Consider the following 18,473-nt stretch of genomic DNA (forward strand, 5'->3'; position numbering starts at 1 on the left):
GAAAATGCCACAGTGGCGAGACAAGGCTCAACTCAGAGAAGGAGGTGGACGAGCGTGTTTGGCAGTGTGGGCTGCAGTCACTGGGGAGTTTTGTTTTCGGCTTCAAGGGAGAGGAGGCCCTTGTGGGAGCCTACGAGGATTTCTAAAATAAGTGCTCTGAGCCAGTCTGTCACTGTGCATGTTACCAAGTATGTCTGGGCAGGAGTGTGTCAGTGTGTGAGTTACTGAGGATCGCTATGCATAAGTAAGCATGTAATTTCGTGAGTCACTGAGGATTTCTATGCATGAGTGACTGTTTCTGTGTTTAAATATGAATAATAACATCCAGAGCCTCCAGTCATTCTAAAAAGGTTTAATCAAGGCTATCAAAAAACTGGATTGTCAAAAAACATAGCTTGCTGAATTTATTCATGAGGTTTCAGGAACTGAAGTAAATTCAGCATCCCAGCAGTTTCTCCCAGGTCTTTTAAAGTTCCCAGGAAGATCAAAGAAAGAGCCCTAATTAAGATCCTTAAAAATGTAAAACCAGAATGGGATCACTTGTGTGAAAGGTGGAAGCGATGTGTTCAGAGTCCTGTGCGCATGTCCCCTATTGTGGGATGCTTTCAAGCTCAACAAGTGTCCCTGCGGTCGCTGGTGGATCTGTCTAGCTTTGCACGGTGTCGGGCGTTGACTGTAACGTTCATCTGTTGGTGGGTTGGGGATTGGAGGTACTTGGCAATGAGGAGCGTACATGTAAAATGTGAGTGACAGCCTGCAAATACTTGGGAGAACGCAAGGGGGAGAATTTCAGAGCTCACTCGCTGAGCACATGTTAACATTACGCTTTACCTAGTTGTGTTTTCACACAGGCCTACCGAGTCTGGCGCTTTCAGCGAGACACTCGCCCAGGCTGCCCCTGCGTCCCACTGCCCCCGCTGTCATCCTGGCCTTGCCTTACCTCCGCGTTGTGCTGGGACCCAGGGGTGCGTTTGTGTCGCAGCCTCCCCCACTTGCAGGTCTGTCATTTCATCTTAATCTCTCGGATGCCATCACTCCCACCCCCCGTGGTGTGGCACAAATGAAGTTAAATGAGGTGAGTAGGCCATTCTGTAGATTAATATAAAGACATTCCAGGAATGAATAAAATACAAAGAATTAAGACAACTGAAGGCTATCCACAGAGGTCAAGTTAAGAAATGAGTGGCTGAAAGGTTTGTGCAGTGGTCTTTGGACAGAAGTTATCATGGTGTCTGCAGAATCAGCAGAGCCGGTTGGGTCCTGTGGCAGGGTGAGAGCCAGCGTGCCCAGCACAGCTGCAGCACTTGCAGGCTGCACACAGGCCTGAGCACTGCGGCCAGCCAGGCTGTCCCCCAGCGGGGTGTGCTGGGTCCTCTCTGCCGCAGCCCTTTCCCACGGAGGGCTTTCATAATGGGGAGCTCTGAAGTCGCCCTCTGCTCCCAGGGGAACCAGGTACTTCTGCGGCACGCTTGCAGCAGGCTGAGCTCTGAGTAAATGGACCTCTGCAATGAACTTATCAGAGCTTTTCTAAAAGGCAATTTTTTTCACCACGGGTATCACAAAGTTGGTGAGTCTGAGTTTGACCCTGAGAAGACCAGATGCAGGTTTTGAAGCAGTGCTCGTTAGAGAATGGTATCATTTTTTTCATTTCATAATTGGGTGGGCACAAGCGTAAGGAGTCTCAGTGGGTATCTGTGCCGTGCATCTCTTAAAGAGCACTGGCAGGGTGCCCTGAAAGAAAGCTAAAGAAATGATACATTCTTTCCTCTCACTAACCCAATCTGCCATTACATCAGACTTCCTTGGATTCAACTTCAACAGTTGCTCTTCAGCCTGGTGCTGATCTCATCCAAATGTTTGGGTAGCGGGCAGATGGCATTGTTTGCATCTGAGGTGAAGCTGATGTAAAGTTTGGAGTGATTTTCTTATCGCTGATACTTTATCCTTGCTGTGCAGCAATGTATACTAGAGGCTTACAGAGAACTCTGTGTGACACAGCCCATCTAAGAACAAAGCTGGAACCCAGGTGCTAAAATAAAAGCAGTTATTGAAAGCTAGTCAAATATTATCTGCAGAGAGTTTGCAGCCCTATCTCTGTTGTGCAGCTACATCTCTTGTGGAGCAGCTGCAGCTAATAAATAGGGTGCGGGAATACTACAGACATCCTTGGAAAAGAAGGACGCAGAGATAAATGCAGAATAAACATGAAATACAATTATCCAGCTTGGAAGTGGGTTGCCACACGATTCTTATTGCCTTTCCTTTGGGGAATTTTACAGAAACAGACCTTCCACTTTCATCATCTGATAGAAGGTGGTACCTTCCATAGCCTAATACACATTGGCAGCCCTCAAAAGCTTTTGTTCTTTATTGATTGAAAGATAACATCCTTGCTGCCTACCGAATCACTGACTGACAGGGCTGCAAGGTTTTCCCTAGCTGAGGCTTCTTGGCAGTTGACTGATGAGCCAGCCCCGGGTAATCCCAGGGGTGCCTCCACTGTGGCTGGCAGCTGGGGGGTCCTGCTCTTAACAGGGCAGGCGACAGAGGTCTCCTGGCTGGGCAGCAGCTGGAGCTTGTGGTGGCTGTGCCATGGCTGTTGGCTCACATCCTGGTTTCTGTCCTGAGATTGTGGGACTCGACCGTTTTCTCAGTTTCTGTTTCTGGCCGTGGCTCTTTGGCGATGTAATCTTGCTCCAGCCCTTGGCCCTAACAAGTGTGCAAGATTGACTGCACAGCCTAAGGGTGGCACTTCAATCCCCTCTCAGCCCACATAGTTATAGGGTTGTAGTGGTAAATCCCCGGTCACTTGTTGGTCTGCGTGCCTAATCCTTTTTCTGCGTTTTCAGCTCCTAGCTGTGTTTGCCTTTCCTGTTGCAGCTTTTCATGCCTTTCATGCTGATTTCAGAGCTGATTCCTACAAACTGGAGGAAAAGTAAAATTGCAGTTCTTCTTACACAAGAAATTCAAATTGCTAAATATCTCATATTAATACTTTTTTGCTTTGAAATAGTAACTCATTCAACAAAACTGAGCACAGTAAAACTGTGGAAGAGAGAGAGAGAGAGAGAGAGAATGAAGTCCCCAGAATATGCTAGGCGTTTGAGTGCTTCCATAAGCTGTGTGAGAGAAAAAGGCAAGATAGGCAGTCCTCTGTCATCTCGAGCTGGGGAATGTGCAGATCTCAGCTGTGGAAAGACATCACACAAAGGAAGAAGGCAGGAGACTTCTTTTCCCTTTGTTTTGAAACACATTGGGTTAAATCTTTGACACTAACAGATGGGACTTCCAACTCTTCCCTTTGCAATGGCTTCATGAAGTCATATTTCTGAGTAACACGTAGCTGATGTAGCAGGTGCGCCACTCAAAGCAGAGGCAACAGCCTAAAACCTGGCTCCTTGGTAGCAAGCGGAGTACAGCATGGCCGCATGTAGCATGGCTGCACTGGCCAAGTCCTGTAACAGGCATAATGTAAGGCAGGAGAAGAAGAAACACTATTTTTTAAAGTGGCACTAGCTAAGTCAGGGTATGGTGTAGTCTCTATAGCACCCCTTGCCCTTGTCACTTGGGATTCTTTGCTAACTTCCCTGGTGTAGTTATGCCTGTAAAACTTGATAATGCAGGGAAAGCTTGTGTGGCTTTAAGAGATAAACCCAGCCACAATTTTTGGCTCCTTACCTAGTCATCTGCAGGGAATCAGCAGACAGAACAGATAAGCTGAGAGAAGACGCGACAAAGGATTACTAGATACAGCTACAAGAAAGGCAGTTACTTTGGGTAGATGTTTGGGGTCAAATGCTGGATTGAAGCCATGAGCAGAGAAATTTGGGGGAGGGGGTTCCCTTGAACACAGAAGGGATCAAGGTTTTGTGTAGGATTTGTGAATAAAAAGGAGTGAAAACTCTGTCATCAATTTTTTCTCATTTCATTAAATGTGTGGGGGATATTGAACTTTGAACTACCTAAAAGGGGCTGGATTCACTACTGATTGCAGAGCTGTGCTGGATTCATCTGTCTGGCTATAAAATAACTGACGTAGCAGAGTAACGAAAGCTAGCATACTTTTGTAACGCTTGGGCATTAATTAACAGAATATCTGTGCTTATGCATAGTATGATTTAGCAGACAATGTTCATTCGATGGAAGGTGGAAGATATGAAATCTTACATTAAAGCTAATATTTGGTATAAGAATTAAGAGAACTTTGCCTGTGTAAAGTATGTTGCAATTTTCATGGGAAATACAATAGAGATGTAAAACAACTGGATTTGGTTTTGTTACACTACAGGAAGTAGCCACAATAAGTTAGAAAATTTTAGATGGTATATTTTTTATCACGTTCCTCTTGATGTAACATAAAAATGTATTTTGTCAGGTCTGGTAATCTAGTTAGAGTATTCAGAGAAATTGAACATTAGACTATGATTCATATAGTGTAAAAAAATAACCAACTCTCTACGTGAGGAGAAAGTCATCTATTTGATAGCGCTAGTCAGTATATTACAGCTTTCAAATGTAAACCACAATACTGTGCTTTTCTTATACATTAGTTGTATACAATTACTCAGAATATTACATTTTGTCTATACTGCAAGTTGAACGTACATCAGCAGTACATTTATTTCCCCAACATAATTCTTTTCCAGTTTAAATCTCTGTTTCTCTAATGTTAGTTAACAGCAATGCTGGTTAGAAAAAGTGAGATGAGGACAGTCATAGATAAAATATGAAATAAATATTAATTGTGGTATTCTTTATTTGAAAATAATTTTAAAGTACAATGACAAGTATACTCTATAGCTAGAAAATTTGCATGTTGTAATATATCCATGAAATTAATGAATTGGTTTTCTTTCCTTTGGCAGTATCTGTCCTGCAAGCTTTTAGTATTTCAATAAATCGTAGCTGCTCATGAGAGTAGCCTGACACTGGTGCTAATTGAATGCTACTGGATTGTTAGCTTTGATCTGTGATGAGGTTTCCATGGTGATATCACCAGATGAGACTATGGCCACTACAACAATTTCTTTGTGCTGATATGATTCTGAACTGCCTACCTAGCTGAGCATGAAATCCCAGCTCTGCTGAAAATCAATGGGAGTTTGCTGTTGATTTCAGTGAATTTGATATTGTCTCTACCATGACTGGATTTGGAAACATGGTCTGGAGCCATATAGGTCCCAAATGAAGGCGATCTGTAGTCAAGATAATACTTTTGTTTTAAACTGTTCACTGTGTTGCTCAGAACCAGATGGAATTTGCTGACATTCAAACCCATTCCCAGACTGACCATGTCTCCACGTTAAATAAGTTAATGCAAGCCATTTCCCTTATAACTTAAACCCTTAATCTGTGCTTATTTGATTTCATTGCATAGAAGCCCTTAGAATGGAGTGGGATGATATTGTATAAGGGATCATAAAAACACAGAAGATGGTTCCCCTTCAAAGAGCTTACAGCTGGATACAGATGAGCTTATGAGAAAGACTGGGAAAGAATGAGGTAAGGAGAATTGGCAGTGATCAGAGCAAATTGGTTGCCTGACTACATTGGGTCTGATATCTTGCCATTTGAATAATTGACATTGGTTTTTAGGAGGCTTTTGAAGGACGACAAAGTGATTTGCTCTTCTGTGTGAAGCAGGTGGAAGAAAGCGTGGCAGTGCTTTTTGGAACTTGAGTTGGCAGCAGAGACAGGCAGTATGGGCAGAGGGATGGCAAGGTGGGTGAGGTTGCAGCAGTGGCAAACAAAAGAGAGATTGCGATGCCCCTCAAGGTAAAGTTGGTAGCAAAAATTTGGTGTGACCAGGAAGGAAGAGCTAGTGGAGGAATATAAAGAAAGTGGGGGAAAGGGCCAAGATAAGATGATGATCTTATTTCAACAGTTCTCTGAATTGGCCTAAATATGGCAAGATTGCATTTGCCAGGACAAGACAAAAGGAAGCTCCTGTAAATACATGAGATGGGTGAAGCTCCTGTTAGGACATGAGATGGGTTCCTAGATAAGAATTTTTAGGTGCAAGTGTGGTTAAGAAAGTCTGTAATTTTCAAGAGATTAGGTGAAAAGAAATTGGCAAGCTTTAGATGTAATCAGGGTAAGAGAATCTCTGGAGGGCTCTGAGTATAAAACAGTTTTCAAACTTTTCTACCTCCTTATGCTAGTGAGACAGCCTTGTATCAGATAAAAAAGTAGACAGACACGCATTTCTGTAATACTTCAACTGGTTTTCATAGTTGAGAATGGCACAAAGGACAGGGTTGATTGTAGAAGGTCAGAAGATCTCTTAAGGAAGGATGTGAGCTGCGATTTTTACCATCCATTCTTTTGGACTGATAAGTAGCTGTTTCTCCTAGCAAGAAGAATATCCCAAATAATATCCCCTTCCTTTATCCTTGTGTTAAAGGTGAATCTATGAGTGTGTGGAAAGATTCAAGAAGGAAAGTGAGAAAAGATATATTAAAGATAAAGGTACATATTTTAAGAAATTGCTTTGAATTTATTGCAGAAACTTCTTTTTTTTTTAAATGAAGAAGACAAAACAACCTCAGTTGTGCCAGTTTTATGTTTAGTTCTTTAACTCGTGTAAATACTGAGTAAATCCAATTCTCTTGAGAAGACACCAATGTTTTTCTTACCAGACTGCAGAGAAACTGTTCTCATGGAGCAATGGTGACCTCTTGTGGTCATCTGGTAAAGCTTCAGGTTTGTCCCATGTATAAAGGAGTTCGAATTTTTATTAAATTCGGGAGGGTCACAACATTGACTGCAACACAAACTATTCCTATACAAGTCCTTTATTTAAGTGGGGAGTATGAGCTTACTCTCAGAGAGTATGGTTTTGCCTCTTTGCTAGAATTTCACTCATGTTGAGGTTAATGTTCTAAGCTGAAATGGGATTTTTTTTTTAAATCCATAAAAATGAAACAAAAAAAGCAAATAAACTTTGTGCAATTAAAGCCTTCTAGATAAATGTTCAGTCTAAATGAGTACAACCCAAAAGTTGTGGCACTGTGCTAGTATACAGGAAAGTACCATATTTTCATTGTTTATGCTGACTGAAGTACAGAGACTAAACATTCTGCATCAGCTGGTGAAAAATGTATTTCTAAAATTACTTTCTTATAAATAATCTAACTTACATTCATATTGGCTAGTGTTTTTAATAGTTCATGCTAGAACGTACCCTTAGAGTTACAACATTACCTTTAATCATGTAAAAAGCTTGTGTTATTTAAGTTGAAATTGTTTATGTGCAGCCATGATCTGAAAGTTAAAAATCTTCTGACTGACTTGAAATGTGGTTTAAACCATCAGTGGGTTTGAGGAAGGAAACTCTCTCTCTTTTGTATAGCATCAAAATCATTGCTTGACTTCCTTTCTGCCTCTGCTGGGTAGTGCAGTATGCTGTGAAATGCGATGTGTAAGTAGCCCTCAGTGGCTGTGTACAGACCTAAGGTATGTCGTTCTTCTTTTGTTCTGCGTTGCCAACGTTAATGTAAAATCTGTAGCTTGAAGATTGGGAAGTCAATACAACACATTTCTAATCTCAATGTATCGGTGAAAGAGCACATCTAAACTTCTCAGTAGCCTTGGGAAGAAAGGCTTGATTAGAAACATACAAACAGACTTCATTACCACGGGATGTCACTGTAACTGAGAGCATTGGAAAACTCAGAGACTGGACTGTGAGGTATTTCAGCGTGCAGCTTTCTGGTGGCTGATACTAGCACAAAGCAAAGATCTTGTCCTTCAAGATTTAAGACAGTTGTTTCTGGCAGACAGTATAATATGAGCTGGAGGCAACGATGAGAGGACAAATCACCTCACATCAGCTTATCATAGGGCTTTTTGTACCTTCCAGTGTGTTTCCTTGTTTTGACCGTTCAGAGGTGGGATGCTGATTCACATAGATTGTCTGCTAAACTACATCCATTTCCAAGGTCCTATTAATAAATCTCTAGGTTGAGTATCAGAAAAAATGGACCACCAGAAGAAAGCAGTTTTCTTTCTGCACAAATCACTCTGATATGCATGAAGGCAACGCAAATGTTTCCTAAATAGTGTGGAAATGTTGCCACTACCTGTGGATTGCAGCACACCAAATATGTGGTATGTTTATTTTCCACCTACCCTGCTTGCTGTATCTCCATACGTAGCCCATTGTCCCTACTCAGGTGGCCAACAGCCATGGGACACAAATGATGGATTTTCTTCTTTTGGTTTGGTTTTCTTTTTTCCAGGAGTCAGTAGCCCTCCAGTTCTGAAAGGCAGAGAAATGTTGCACTGTGGCTACTGCTTGTAAGCTCCCATCTTGATTCAAAATACTGTGAGGGAAGATGGGTCAAATCTCTGGGGTCAGGTAAAGCACTAAAAACAAGAGCAGCCTGAAGTAACATGAGCAGTCAGTTCCTCAGGGGGCTGACCCACAGACACAGATTAACTCTGAGGGTGCCTATCAAGTGCTTCCTTGTACTGAGGGACTGGCTAGCTACCAGGTACCACATAATTGCCCTAAAAGTTTTAAATATATTTACAGAGGAAATGGAGCATTTTCATTTTGTTGCACTTTTCCTTCTGCTTGAAAATAGAGAAGGAAGATACAGATCATTCCTGCCTCTGAGCTGTGTTGTCTTCACATCACCCCACGTCTCCCCAGTATGTGCTCCGGGGCGCATCCAGAAGACCTTTCAGCAACATGAAAGATGCCAAATGAATCCCCTGATCCTAAAAGATAATAATAATTTAAAAAAAAAAATTAAAAAAGGAGAGCATTGGCAGAAAACTCACAAGTATCTCTGTAAAAGTTGCACACACGCATCTTGCCAATCATGTGATCTTCCACCACTCTTAAGAGTGGTGAAAGTAATGTTTCTCAGTCACAGCCTTCCTTCCCTTCCCTTTGCCCCTGCAGCACAGAGCCCTAACTTGCCCCCACATGGTGAGGAGATGAGGCTGTGAGGCATCTCCTGTCTCGAGGTGGAGAGAAAGTCTCTGTCTGCTTTCTCCGACCACTTTGGAGTTCCTAACAGACTAAAGGGTTGAGAGCTTCCTGACAAATCATTTTAGCCTCTTGTCTTTCAAAAACTTGCCTAAAGGCTGATTTTCTAAAAGCTGGACAATGGAAGGCTTGATATTTGATAAATATAATAAAATATTTCTCTTAGACCTCTCCGAGCTATTTGGAAGCAAGCAGGCGTTTGGGGAGAATACTTCTTGTTAGCTTGTATGTGTCAGAACAGGTAGTTGCATTCAATTACTAAACCAAGCACTCTGTTTAGGACCGAAGTATTCAAGGTAAAGAAACCAGAACAAGGCCGTGCTAGGCCTAGAGAAAAGAACCTTAGTTCTTCTCTAAATGCATGTTTTACATTTATATATACTTTTTGTCATCCACAACATGAGCAGAGCAGCCTTACCTCCTATTGAAACATTTTGATAGTTTTTATTGACGGTTTGGATAGTAAGAGGAAAATTATTTATAGTGGAAGTAACTTTTGCCTATGTTCATGGGTAGCTTAGGAGTCAGCTAATGAATTTCTACAAACTTACTTTGAAGATCAAAAATTAGTTTCTAAAGTTTGAGAAGTGTAATGCAGTATAAACCCTATGTAAATTCTTGAAATGCTAACAAGTTGAAAAATCACTTTTTTTTAATGTCTCATAAAACATAGGTCTAGGAATGATATCTGATCTTAAAAACAATATTAACAATTTAAATGTTAATAACATCATTAGCGTTGTAGGAAATCGGAACAGGTGATCATAATGGACCCTCTTACAGGAATCCTAATTAGTCTTTGCAATCTGTAACAAAAACAAACAAACCGGTCCTGACTCCAGAAAAGCCTTTTCTTCTCCCAAGACAATGTTATAATGAACCATTATGTTGACTTGTATGACAACAAAACTTTTAGTCTCTTCACAAAAAGAAGCTTTTAGACAAGATATTGACTAAGGCATATGCCACATAAAGGTGCAATGTAATAAAGGGATTTGAGCAATTTGAGTTTAACTCTGTCAGACAAACAGCAGTGTTATTGCAAACTGCTGTGCTCGATTCTATATTTAAAAAAAAAAGCCCACATCAGAGATTAGAACTAGAACTTGATGAGCAAACTTCCTTGAACAACTTTTTTGCTAAAAGTACTTATAAATCATTCATCAGTTCTTACACTGCATGGACCATTTCTCTGTTGTTCTAATTGTAGTGGTAAACAGTTTATAAATGTATGAGATAAGAGGACACAATACAAAGGATAGGGCTATTATCTAAACTCTAAATGCAACGCCTGAAGTATTTGAGTGATGAATTCAGAACACTCACTTTTAAGTACTAGCCTTATAGGGGGACAGAGATCTAAAGCACAAAGCAGATGAGAAGTGGTAATAGCCCAAAATTAATAAAACCCATCTGAGCTCTATCAAAGTTTTAAGTAACAACTGTGTGTACTGTTTCCTTTAACGCTGTGTTCAAAGTCTTCATAGGCTGTAGTCTGAGTCACCGTCCAGGTAACAAATACCCTTCCAGTTAATTTACAGAAAGACCCAATGAAGGAAACAAGAAAATGAGACAGCAAAATCCTGGGCGCTCATCTTTTTCATGTGCTTGGCATCCCTGGGATTCAGTGCAATTTTCATTCAACCCAGTGGTAAAAATAGCGTTTGAAGAGGAATTTTACTATCTACATATGAAAGTGCTTCCTTTGAGCAAGTAGCACTGCTTCTGAGAACCTGTTCAGTCACAGATTTGAGCAGCAAACAAACTTTAATAGCATATGCAGGAACATCATAAAATATGCTTAATGTGACACAGCTACACAGCATTTCGGCCATAACCCGTAAAAATGGAAGTCTGGTTGTACTGAGCTTATAAAACTGTCTGTGACAGCACCATCTGGTGTCTTCCAGTAATACTATTTATGCTATTTTTAGGGGAGGGAAAGGAAAGAAATATCCTGTCAACTTTTAAAGCCATATTTGGATATAGACAAAGGGGATTTCCTGGATCATCTAGTCCAAACCTTGCTATTGCATGCAATCATTTAATAATTCCTTCACATCAGTTTATCATGTCTTCTTTAATTTCAGTTAGAAAATTTTCAATTAGAAAATTTCAGAGTTCTGTTAATTAAAAACTTTCCTCCATTTTTTGTGTATTCATTTATATATGATCAACTTGCAGTCTTTTTCTTAAGTGCCAAATCCTAAATCGCTATTTTCTTTCCACTGCATTTAGCCTTTCTGATATACCAGCCGAGAACAATCATATCCCCTTTGGCCTTCCCCTTGTTGCCAAGCTTTTAACTTTTTCATAAATAATTCTTTATTCCCTCACTCTCTTAGCGGCCTTTTTCTGCATCTTCTACAAGTGCAGTTCCTCTTACGCACAACTCCAGGAGGGCTTTCTTGAGGCCTCATGTGAGAAGGTTTGTACGCCCCCCATCGCTGCTGATCCTGTCTGCTAATGCATTTTAAGGCCACATTTGAAGGGGGTGGGGAGGGGGGGGCTGTTAATGGGATCCTTGTGACGCTGACATACTCACGAACCAGTATCCCAACCAATGAGCTTTCAGTTAAGAGCAGAAATATGTATTTTTAGTCTGTAATTTCATGACCTGGCATTATGTACTATTGAATTTCATCACATCTCTCAGATCAATAAGGTTCTCCTGTATTCCATGCATGCCTTCCTCTCTGTTGCCGATGGCACCTTATTTTATGTCATCAATGAATTTCCCGTTTTGTTTGTATGCACCATGCTCATTAATGATCACATTAAATTTGATCAATCCCAGGAATCACTCTTGGAAAACCTTCATGTTAATGGGAGCAGGACGTATTACTATCTTCCATTTGGCCAAGTGTCTGTATTTGCCGCCTGTGTGGCACTGTATAAATGCTCAATTGAAGTTCATCAGCAAGGCGTATTAGTGTAGAAAAATGCCCAGTTAATTCAGGTATATGCTTCCTGTCTCTCAAGTAAGATCAGGAATCTCTGCATATGTCTGAATTGGGCCATATAAACATTCTCACCATTATCCTGGGTATATCTATTTTTCATTATTACAGTCAGAGGCTTGTTGGTGGAAGTCTTGACAAACATTAGCATCTCAGTGTCACTGGCTACACTCAACTTTTCATCTGAGTGTGGTAGCTTTATGGAAGTGTAACACTAAAGGAAATGTCACTTGTAAGCACAATCTCTGAATCATAGCTAGGATGTGCACATGTAGCTTGTTCCCTCTCACACACCTACTATGCTGGCAATTAATAGCTTCATTTCGGTAACGGTGGAAGAATTATAGGGGTGTCCTTTCAAAAGCTGAGCCTCCCACTAGAAAATCTACCAGTGTGACTATGCCACTCAGAACTTGTGGTGTAGTCTTGGTGAGGTGGACATTGTATTTTGTAGCTCTGCACCCTCTTCCGCTGGTGATTGCTTAAGGAGCAAGACGCAGGATGGCTGTTGAGCAAGTAACTTTGTCCATGTGAATACTAGCTCTTCTGCAGCATATTCACTGATACGTTCCAACCAAAATAGTGTGAAGACTGATTCTGCCACTAATTTGAAAGCTGCAGTAATATTTAATATATGCTGTCCGCGATAGGCAGTGTGTTTTTCTGCACAGAGACTGAACTCCGTATTTCTTTTAGGCATTAGAGAACGGCATGTAGCTGGCAATCTCTACTTCCAAGATTTATCATTATACCCCAGAAGTTCTGAGCCACCTAATTAGCACTTAGCATGACTTTCTTCATTCCAGATCACATGAACTTTCAGCATGAGGCACAGATGATCTCTAATGACGTATTTCTATGCGGCTTCTTCAGCAAGTTCCACTCTTTACACAGTTTTGTCTAATACATTTCCAATTTGTCTGTTTTTTTGGAAAGAATCTGTGCTATAAGTTAGAGCTTCTTTTAAGCTCTTCACAATATTTCCCCTGGAAGATGATTAAAACACTAGGAACTGGCACCGTTTTGGAGCTTGAATTCTTGTGTGTTAAGAACTTCTGCCCCAGCAGGACTGCGCTTCACTCTGTGTGTGTGTGTCTGTCAGCACCAGAACAGCTACCACAGACACAGAGATGCAAATTTGAGCCTTATCCCACACTTAAGCTAAAGGCTGTCTCCAGTCAGTCTGGCTGACTGTTCAAGAAAGAAGGCGGAGGTACCTGGATCTGATGCTAGTCACAGTAGTTCCCTCCCTTCCCCCCATGCTGTAGGCTATGGAAGATGGTAAGTTTAATAACAGTAGCTTACTAGGTCCTGGTAGACTTTTGGTGTATTTGGTTACGCGTGCTCTGCCTTAGAAGAGGACAGGTAGGAAAGGAGCAGTAAGTAAGGTGAGCGCTTGTAATCAAGTCACTGGTGGTCTGCAGGAGAAACTGCCCGGTTGGCATGGTGGGAAATGCTGGCCCAGTGCTGACACCTTGGATACCCTGCGGAGCTGGGGATGGGTTTTGTCAGTTCACTTTTTCTCCAAGACGTTTAAATAACTCCCTTTATAGGAGAGCACGGAAGATAACCTAGTCACAGGAGAAAGGTAACTTTTTGATATTTTTTATGTTGTAAAGGGAAAGCCAATATTTTGACTGAGGGCTTAGTAAGCCTCTACATGCGAGCAATGAGAAATGCAGAAAATGCTGGAAGTTTAAGGGAGCTGAGTGAGCTATTACAGAAGAGAAAGAAATTGCAGAAAGGAGACATGTTTCTTTCCAATGTTTATTTTTAAGAAGCTATAATAGAAGAAGGAACAGGCAGAAAGATGTTCATCAGCAGCAATCTCCTGGGTTCTTGCAGTTTACAAAAAAATATAACAAAAGCAGATACTAAACAAACATGATAGGACATGGCAATTTTTGCCTCTGGGACACAGGGAGCACCATCTCACTATGAAAACTTAATAAGGATCAAACAAGATAAATGTCCTTTCAACGCTTTTCATAATTTTTAAATGAAAATGTCACTTTTCCTATAAATTCTATTGAAGCTCTCCTATAGCTCCCGTGAGGAGTTTATCTTGGCTGGAACACAGTTTTTTTCTGGAACTTTACTCTGAAGATTTCTTTAGAGCATCAGAGCATTATCAAGAATATTAAATTGACCTAAGTAAATGAAACCAGAACTATGGTAGCAACTATAGTAATTCAAACAACTTTACGGAAGAATGAAGCAGTATTCCAATCTAAGGCAGGATTCTCTAATAAAGTGACAGGCAATATAGCTATTAGCATATGAATAGGAAGATGGATGGAGTATTAACAATGTCAGTTAGGTCAAGAAAAGATGTATTGCCCAATTAACTCTCTAAATGAACAAACTTGCTGGGTTTTTTTAACTCAAAGCACAGTATCAGCAGCAAACGGGTGAGGCGATGGTATCGCTTTATCCTTTGTGTGGTCTCCCGGTGTTAACATCTCCTGTTCTTCTCCAGCTGTAAACAAGAATCAATTTCAGTCTCATAGCTAGGGGAGGCAAAAGAACTCGTTTTCCTGAGCACCTGCAGAGAGATTGTATTTCAGTCAACTTTTCCTGCTGTCCATCAGCATCAAGAAACCTTCAGGCTGCATTGAAGTTAGCTCTAACCCCAGCCCGCGCCTGCTGGGGTCCTACCCCTGTGGGCACTCATCGCACTCAATGCAGAGGGAACTGAGCTGCCGACCAAAACCTCCTGAGCGTAGAGAGAGAGGTGGGATTTCTCACCTACCCTGTGGTGTGTATTTTCCATAGGTTTGCTTTTGCCTATGCCCAGCTCAACACAGGATCGCTGACCTTTGGGTGTATCTAGGTCCTATGTACAATAAGGCATCAAGTTTGCATGCTTTGAATTGCTTGCTGGAGGATCTTTCCATTAACGGTAAAGGAAGCCAATGCACCTAATTTAGGCTTTTTCAATACCCTGCAATGCCATCTTCAGTATTCTTCTGGATTAAGATTCCTAACTTCCAGGTAAATCCCTACTTCAGCAGAATTTAGGCAGCCTAGTCTTTAAAGACTAGCTTTTAAACCTTTTGCCATTTTACCTCTTGGCAATGATTATCCCAACAGGCTGAGATAGAGGTCTACAAAATACCATGGGATTCCATAACAGAGGGGCTTAGCAACCTGGGGGAGATTCCTCATCTTTAACTGAAGCAATTTCTAGCCGTTGCCTTTGAGAGGGTTTGAAATTTTGGGTACAGACACACAATCCAGCACAATCTAGGCATAACAAGTTACCTTATAAACCAAAAAGGGTATAAACTAATGAATTTTATCTTGCGAAAGGGCAATGTAACAAAGTATTGTGGCACATACTAGAGGTAGTCATGTAGTGAATTTCAGTTTGTCATTTGCTCATTATCAGCTGTTACCTAAATCCAGCTTCTGAGTTTCTGTATATCAAGAATCTGGAGCTGGAGTTCCCCACATGCCACTTCTCTTCTACTTATTGACCACATTTCACACACTCAAGTTTGAATATGATGGTCTTGTAAATTTCTACAAGGTATAGTTCAGCTGGAATTATTCTCCCTTCAGAAGCGTGGAAAACGGGGAGGAGAGTATGTAATATATTATTAAGGTCATAAATAACATCCAGAATTCAGAGATATACCCCCCCACCCCAATGCTACGGACACTGTAAAATGATTTTCAATAGTATATAAAAGTAGATAGTGCTTTTCACTGTAATCCAGGCAAGGTGATTTGTGGTCATGCTGGATGAGTGCCTTGTATGCCTCTGTGGAGGCTGGAGTGGGACACAAGTCACAGGGTTTGTTTTTTTTGAAGGTGAGAGCATGGGCTAGGGTAAGGTGGTGGCAAATGTCTTGCTGGCCTGAGAGGAAACATGTTTACAGCTGCTTGGATGATCATTGAAAGTACGGTGTTCTTGTGCCAGGACCAGAACAGAGCTCTGGGGAGCCAGGCAAAGGGAGAACCTCAGATGTTCCAGTGAAAAGAAACAAATAACGTGGGAAGAACCACCATCAACTATTACATCAAACTGGGTGATTGTAAGTCAAAGCATTGACCTGGTCAATTGTAGTTCAGCTTTCAGCAACAAAAGTAATCAAATATTCCGTTGTTTTTATTCAGGAGTACTTTTAAGTTGAGAAGCGACCACTAGATTATAAATTAATCGTGAAGAATTTCATATCTTGGGCTTAAATAAAGCATGCTTTCCAGCTGTATTTTTGTTTGTTTGTTTGTTTAATTTTAATATAAGAGTAGCTTGTCTTTCACTTCCCAGGACAGTCTCACTTCTGAATTTTCTCCTATAGACAATCACTGTTTAATCAGCTACTTTTGCTCTAAATTGCATTGTCTAGTTTAAACTTTGGTCTTTGTTATGCCTTTATCCACTAGCTTAAAGAGCCTGTTAGTACCTGCTGTTATATCCCTGTGATGGTAGTTACACAATGTAATCATATCGCCTCTTTTCTTGAAAAGCTGAATAGATTGGGCACCTGAAATCTCTCCCTGGAGAGGAATTACTTCAAATTATTTTTAGGGTTCCTTCTTAACCTTCTGTAGTATTTCAATATCCTTTTAAAAACGCAGATACCAAAACTGGACAGCTTCCAGTATCTGTCTCACTGATGCTTCACGCAGAGAGAAAATCGCTTCCCTACTACTACTTGTTACTCCTCTGAAACGTCTGAGGGTAGCTGCACCCTCTTTAGGCCCCTTTTCCCTAGGAGTATAGCACAATTCCTTCCTACTCTGACCCCCAAAATCCTTCCCTGGGTGCAGAGCAAACCACACGCTCCCTGGTTCTGCTCCAGAGTGGCTGGCAGTTTCGGTCACCTGGAGTCATATTTTTGCACTGAGCTCTATTAAAACGCGTCCTGTTTCAACTAAGCTTATCTTATCTGCTCCTTAATAGGTTACACGTGTAATGAGAATGTCACGTATCATTGAATAACACACATTTCAAAAACCTGTTATGGCCACGGCTGTGTGAGTTTACCAACCACACTGATAATTTCCTCACAAAAACATGAATCCTGTTTGCTTGGCAGGCCACTTCCCATAAAAACAAACTTTATCCATACATTGCATTTTTTCTCTCTTTTTTTTCTTGGGGGTGGTTAACGTTAGGCTAACCGACCTGTAACTACCTGGTCACTATAATTAGTTTTTCTGGATCTTATCACGAAACTGAACACTCGATCTTTCAAGATTTTCCTGTTATGCCAAGATTTACTTGAAGTAGTGTCAGAGAGCTGGTTCTTCTCTCCGCCCTCCCGCCCACTCTTTTGGGATTCATGTGTGCCATTTTTGCAGGTCTGCTGGTTTTTGTATGTTCTTAGGAGGTGCTTCTTAATCTCACTTTTATGAGTCAATAATCTGGCAAACACGTCCTCCCTTTCTTTCCAAATATAAACCTGAAATATTTATTGATCACTTATACCTTTTTTGCCTTCTCTTCTAATAATACTCCTTACTCTTCCAAATATATAAAAGCTTTATTGTCCATAGTCCTTCCGGGCATGGATTTTCCCTTTACAGCTTTTGCTTCTCTTATGAAATCTCAACACTTTCTAATTAATGTTGATTGCCATCTACTTTCATCTCTCAATGGTAGCTCTACATGGTAATTTTTTTCTTCTCAATTGCTGACTTCACTTCTCCAGTAATGGGCTTTCAAGGAAAGTTATCCTCTTCCTTGATGGTAGGCTTCTTGGCAACCCACCATGTTCCCTGTAAACTTCTCTATTTTATTCCCCTCTTCGCCTGTACATTTTTCTCCCAAATTCACTTTTTCCAACTTCGGGGAAATAACTTTTTCAAGGGAGGAAGAGGGAGAGGGGGAGAGAGTGTAAAATATGGTTAAGGCTGTCATCTGTTTGCTTAGATCAGTGGCGGCTATGAACATAAACTGGAAACAGGCAAATATTGACACTAGCGAGATATTCAGGCATCTCATCTAAATGAAAGGGAATGGTATTTCTAGCAGCACATTTTAATAACGAGGGGGCTAAAATAGGCAATATCTATTAATCCTGTGAGACATCCTTCTGCTACTGAACATAGTTATGGAAAAGCAGAATTTTTGCTACTCGCTTGCACTAGGATAGACAAACATAAGAGCCGGTTGTGTTTTGACCCTTTTGAAAGGCATTTGAGTCTTGGCCAAAATTCTTTTGGGGTGTTTTATACATTAAAAATCCCCAAATCTGGGCTTTCACTGAGCCAAAATTGAACTATTCTTTTCTGTCTGTGGCCGTGGAGTTCGAGTGTTGCCAGAGAGCGGCTCTGTCATTCTTTGAGGTTCTCTGTGTTCCCGTCAGCTGCGCACCCGATTTTGGTAAACGTGCCTGTCAGCGTCATTCAGAAACGTATAGTAAGAAATTTATCCGGTTTGTATTTTAAAACCTGATATACGAGCGATTATGCCTTTAAGCTGTGTGGCATAATTACACTGTAACATCCACATTTGCAATTTTTTTGACTTATCCTACAGCAGTCAAGAAAGGAGGAAGGGG

The 18,473-nt window shown here is 41.0% G+C and overlaps 1 protein-coding gene across 1 annotated transcript in view; it reads left to right on the forward strand.

Annotated features, from left to right (window-relative positions):
- The first annotated feature begins 582 nt into the window (after positions 1–582).
- Positions 583–18,473, forward strand: part of RNF150 (ring finger protein 150) — a 138,599-nt gene continuing 120,708 nt past the window's right edge. The window contains exons 1-3 of the mRNA XM_009328863.1: positions 583–742; positions 852–1,075; positions 2,850–2,935. Of these exons, the coding sequence (XP_009327138.1) occupies positions 583–742; positions 852–1,075; positions 2,850–2,935 (470 nt within the window). The remainder of the gene's footprint in view (positions 743–851; positions 1,076–2,849; positions 2,936–18,473) is intronic.

This window comes from Pygoscelis adeliae, unplaced genomic scaffold (genome assembly GCF_000699105.1).
Source record: "Pygoscelis adeliae isolate BGI_AS28 unplaced genomic scaffold, ASM69910v1 Scaffold66, whole genome shotgun sequence".
Lineage (NCBI taxonomy): Eukaryota > Metazoa > Chordata > Aves > Sphenisciformes > Spheniscidae > Pygoscelis > Pygoscelis adeliae.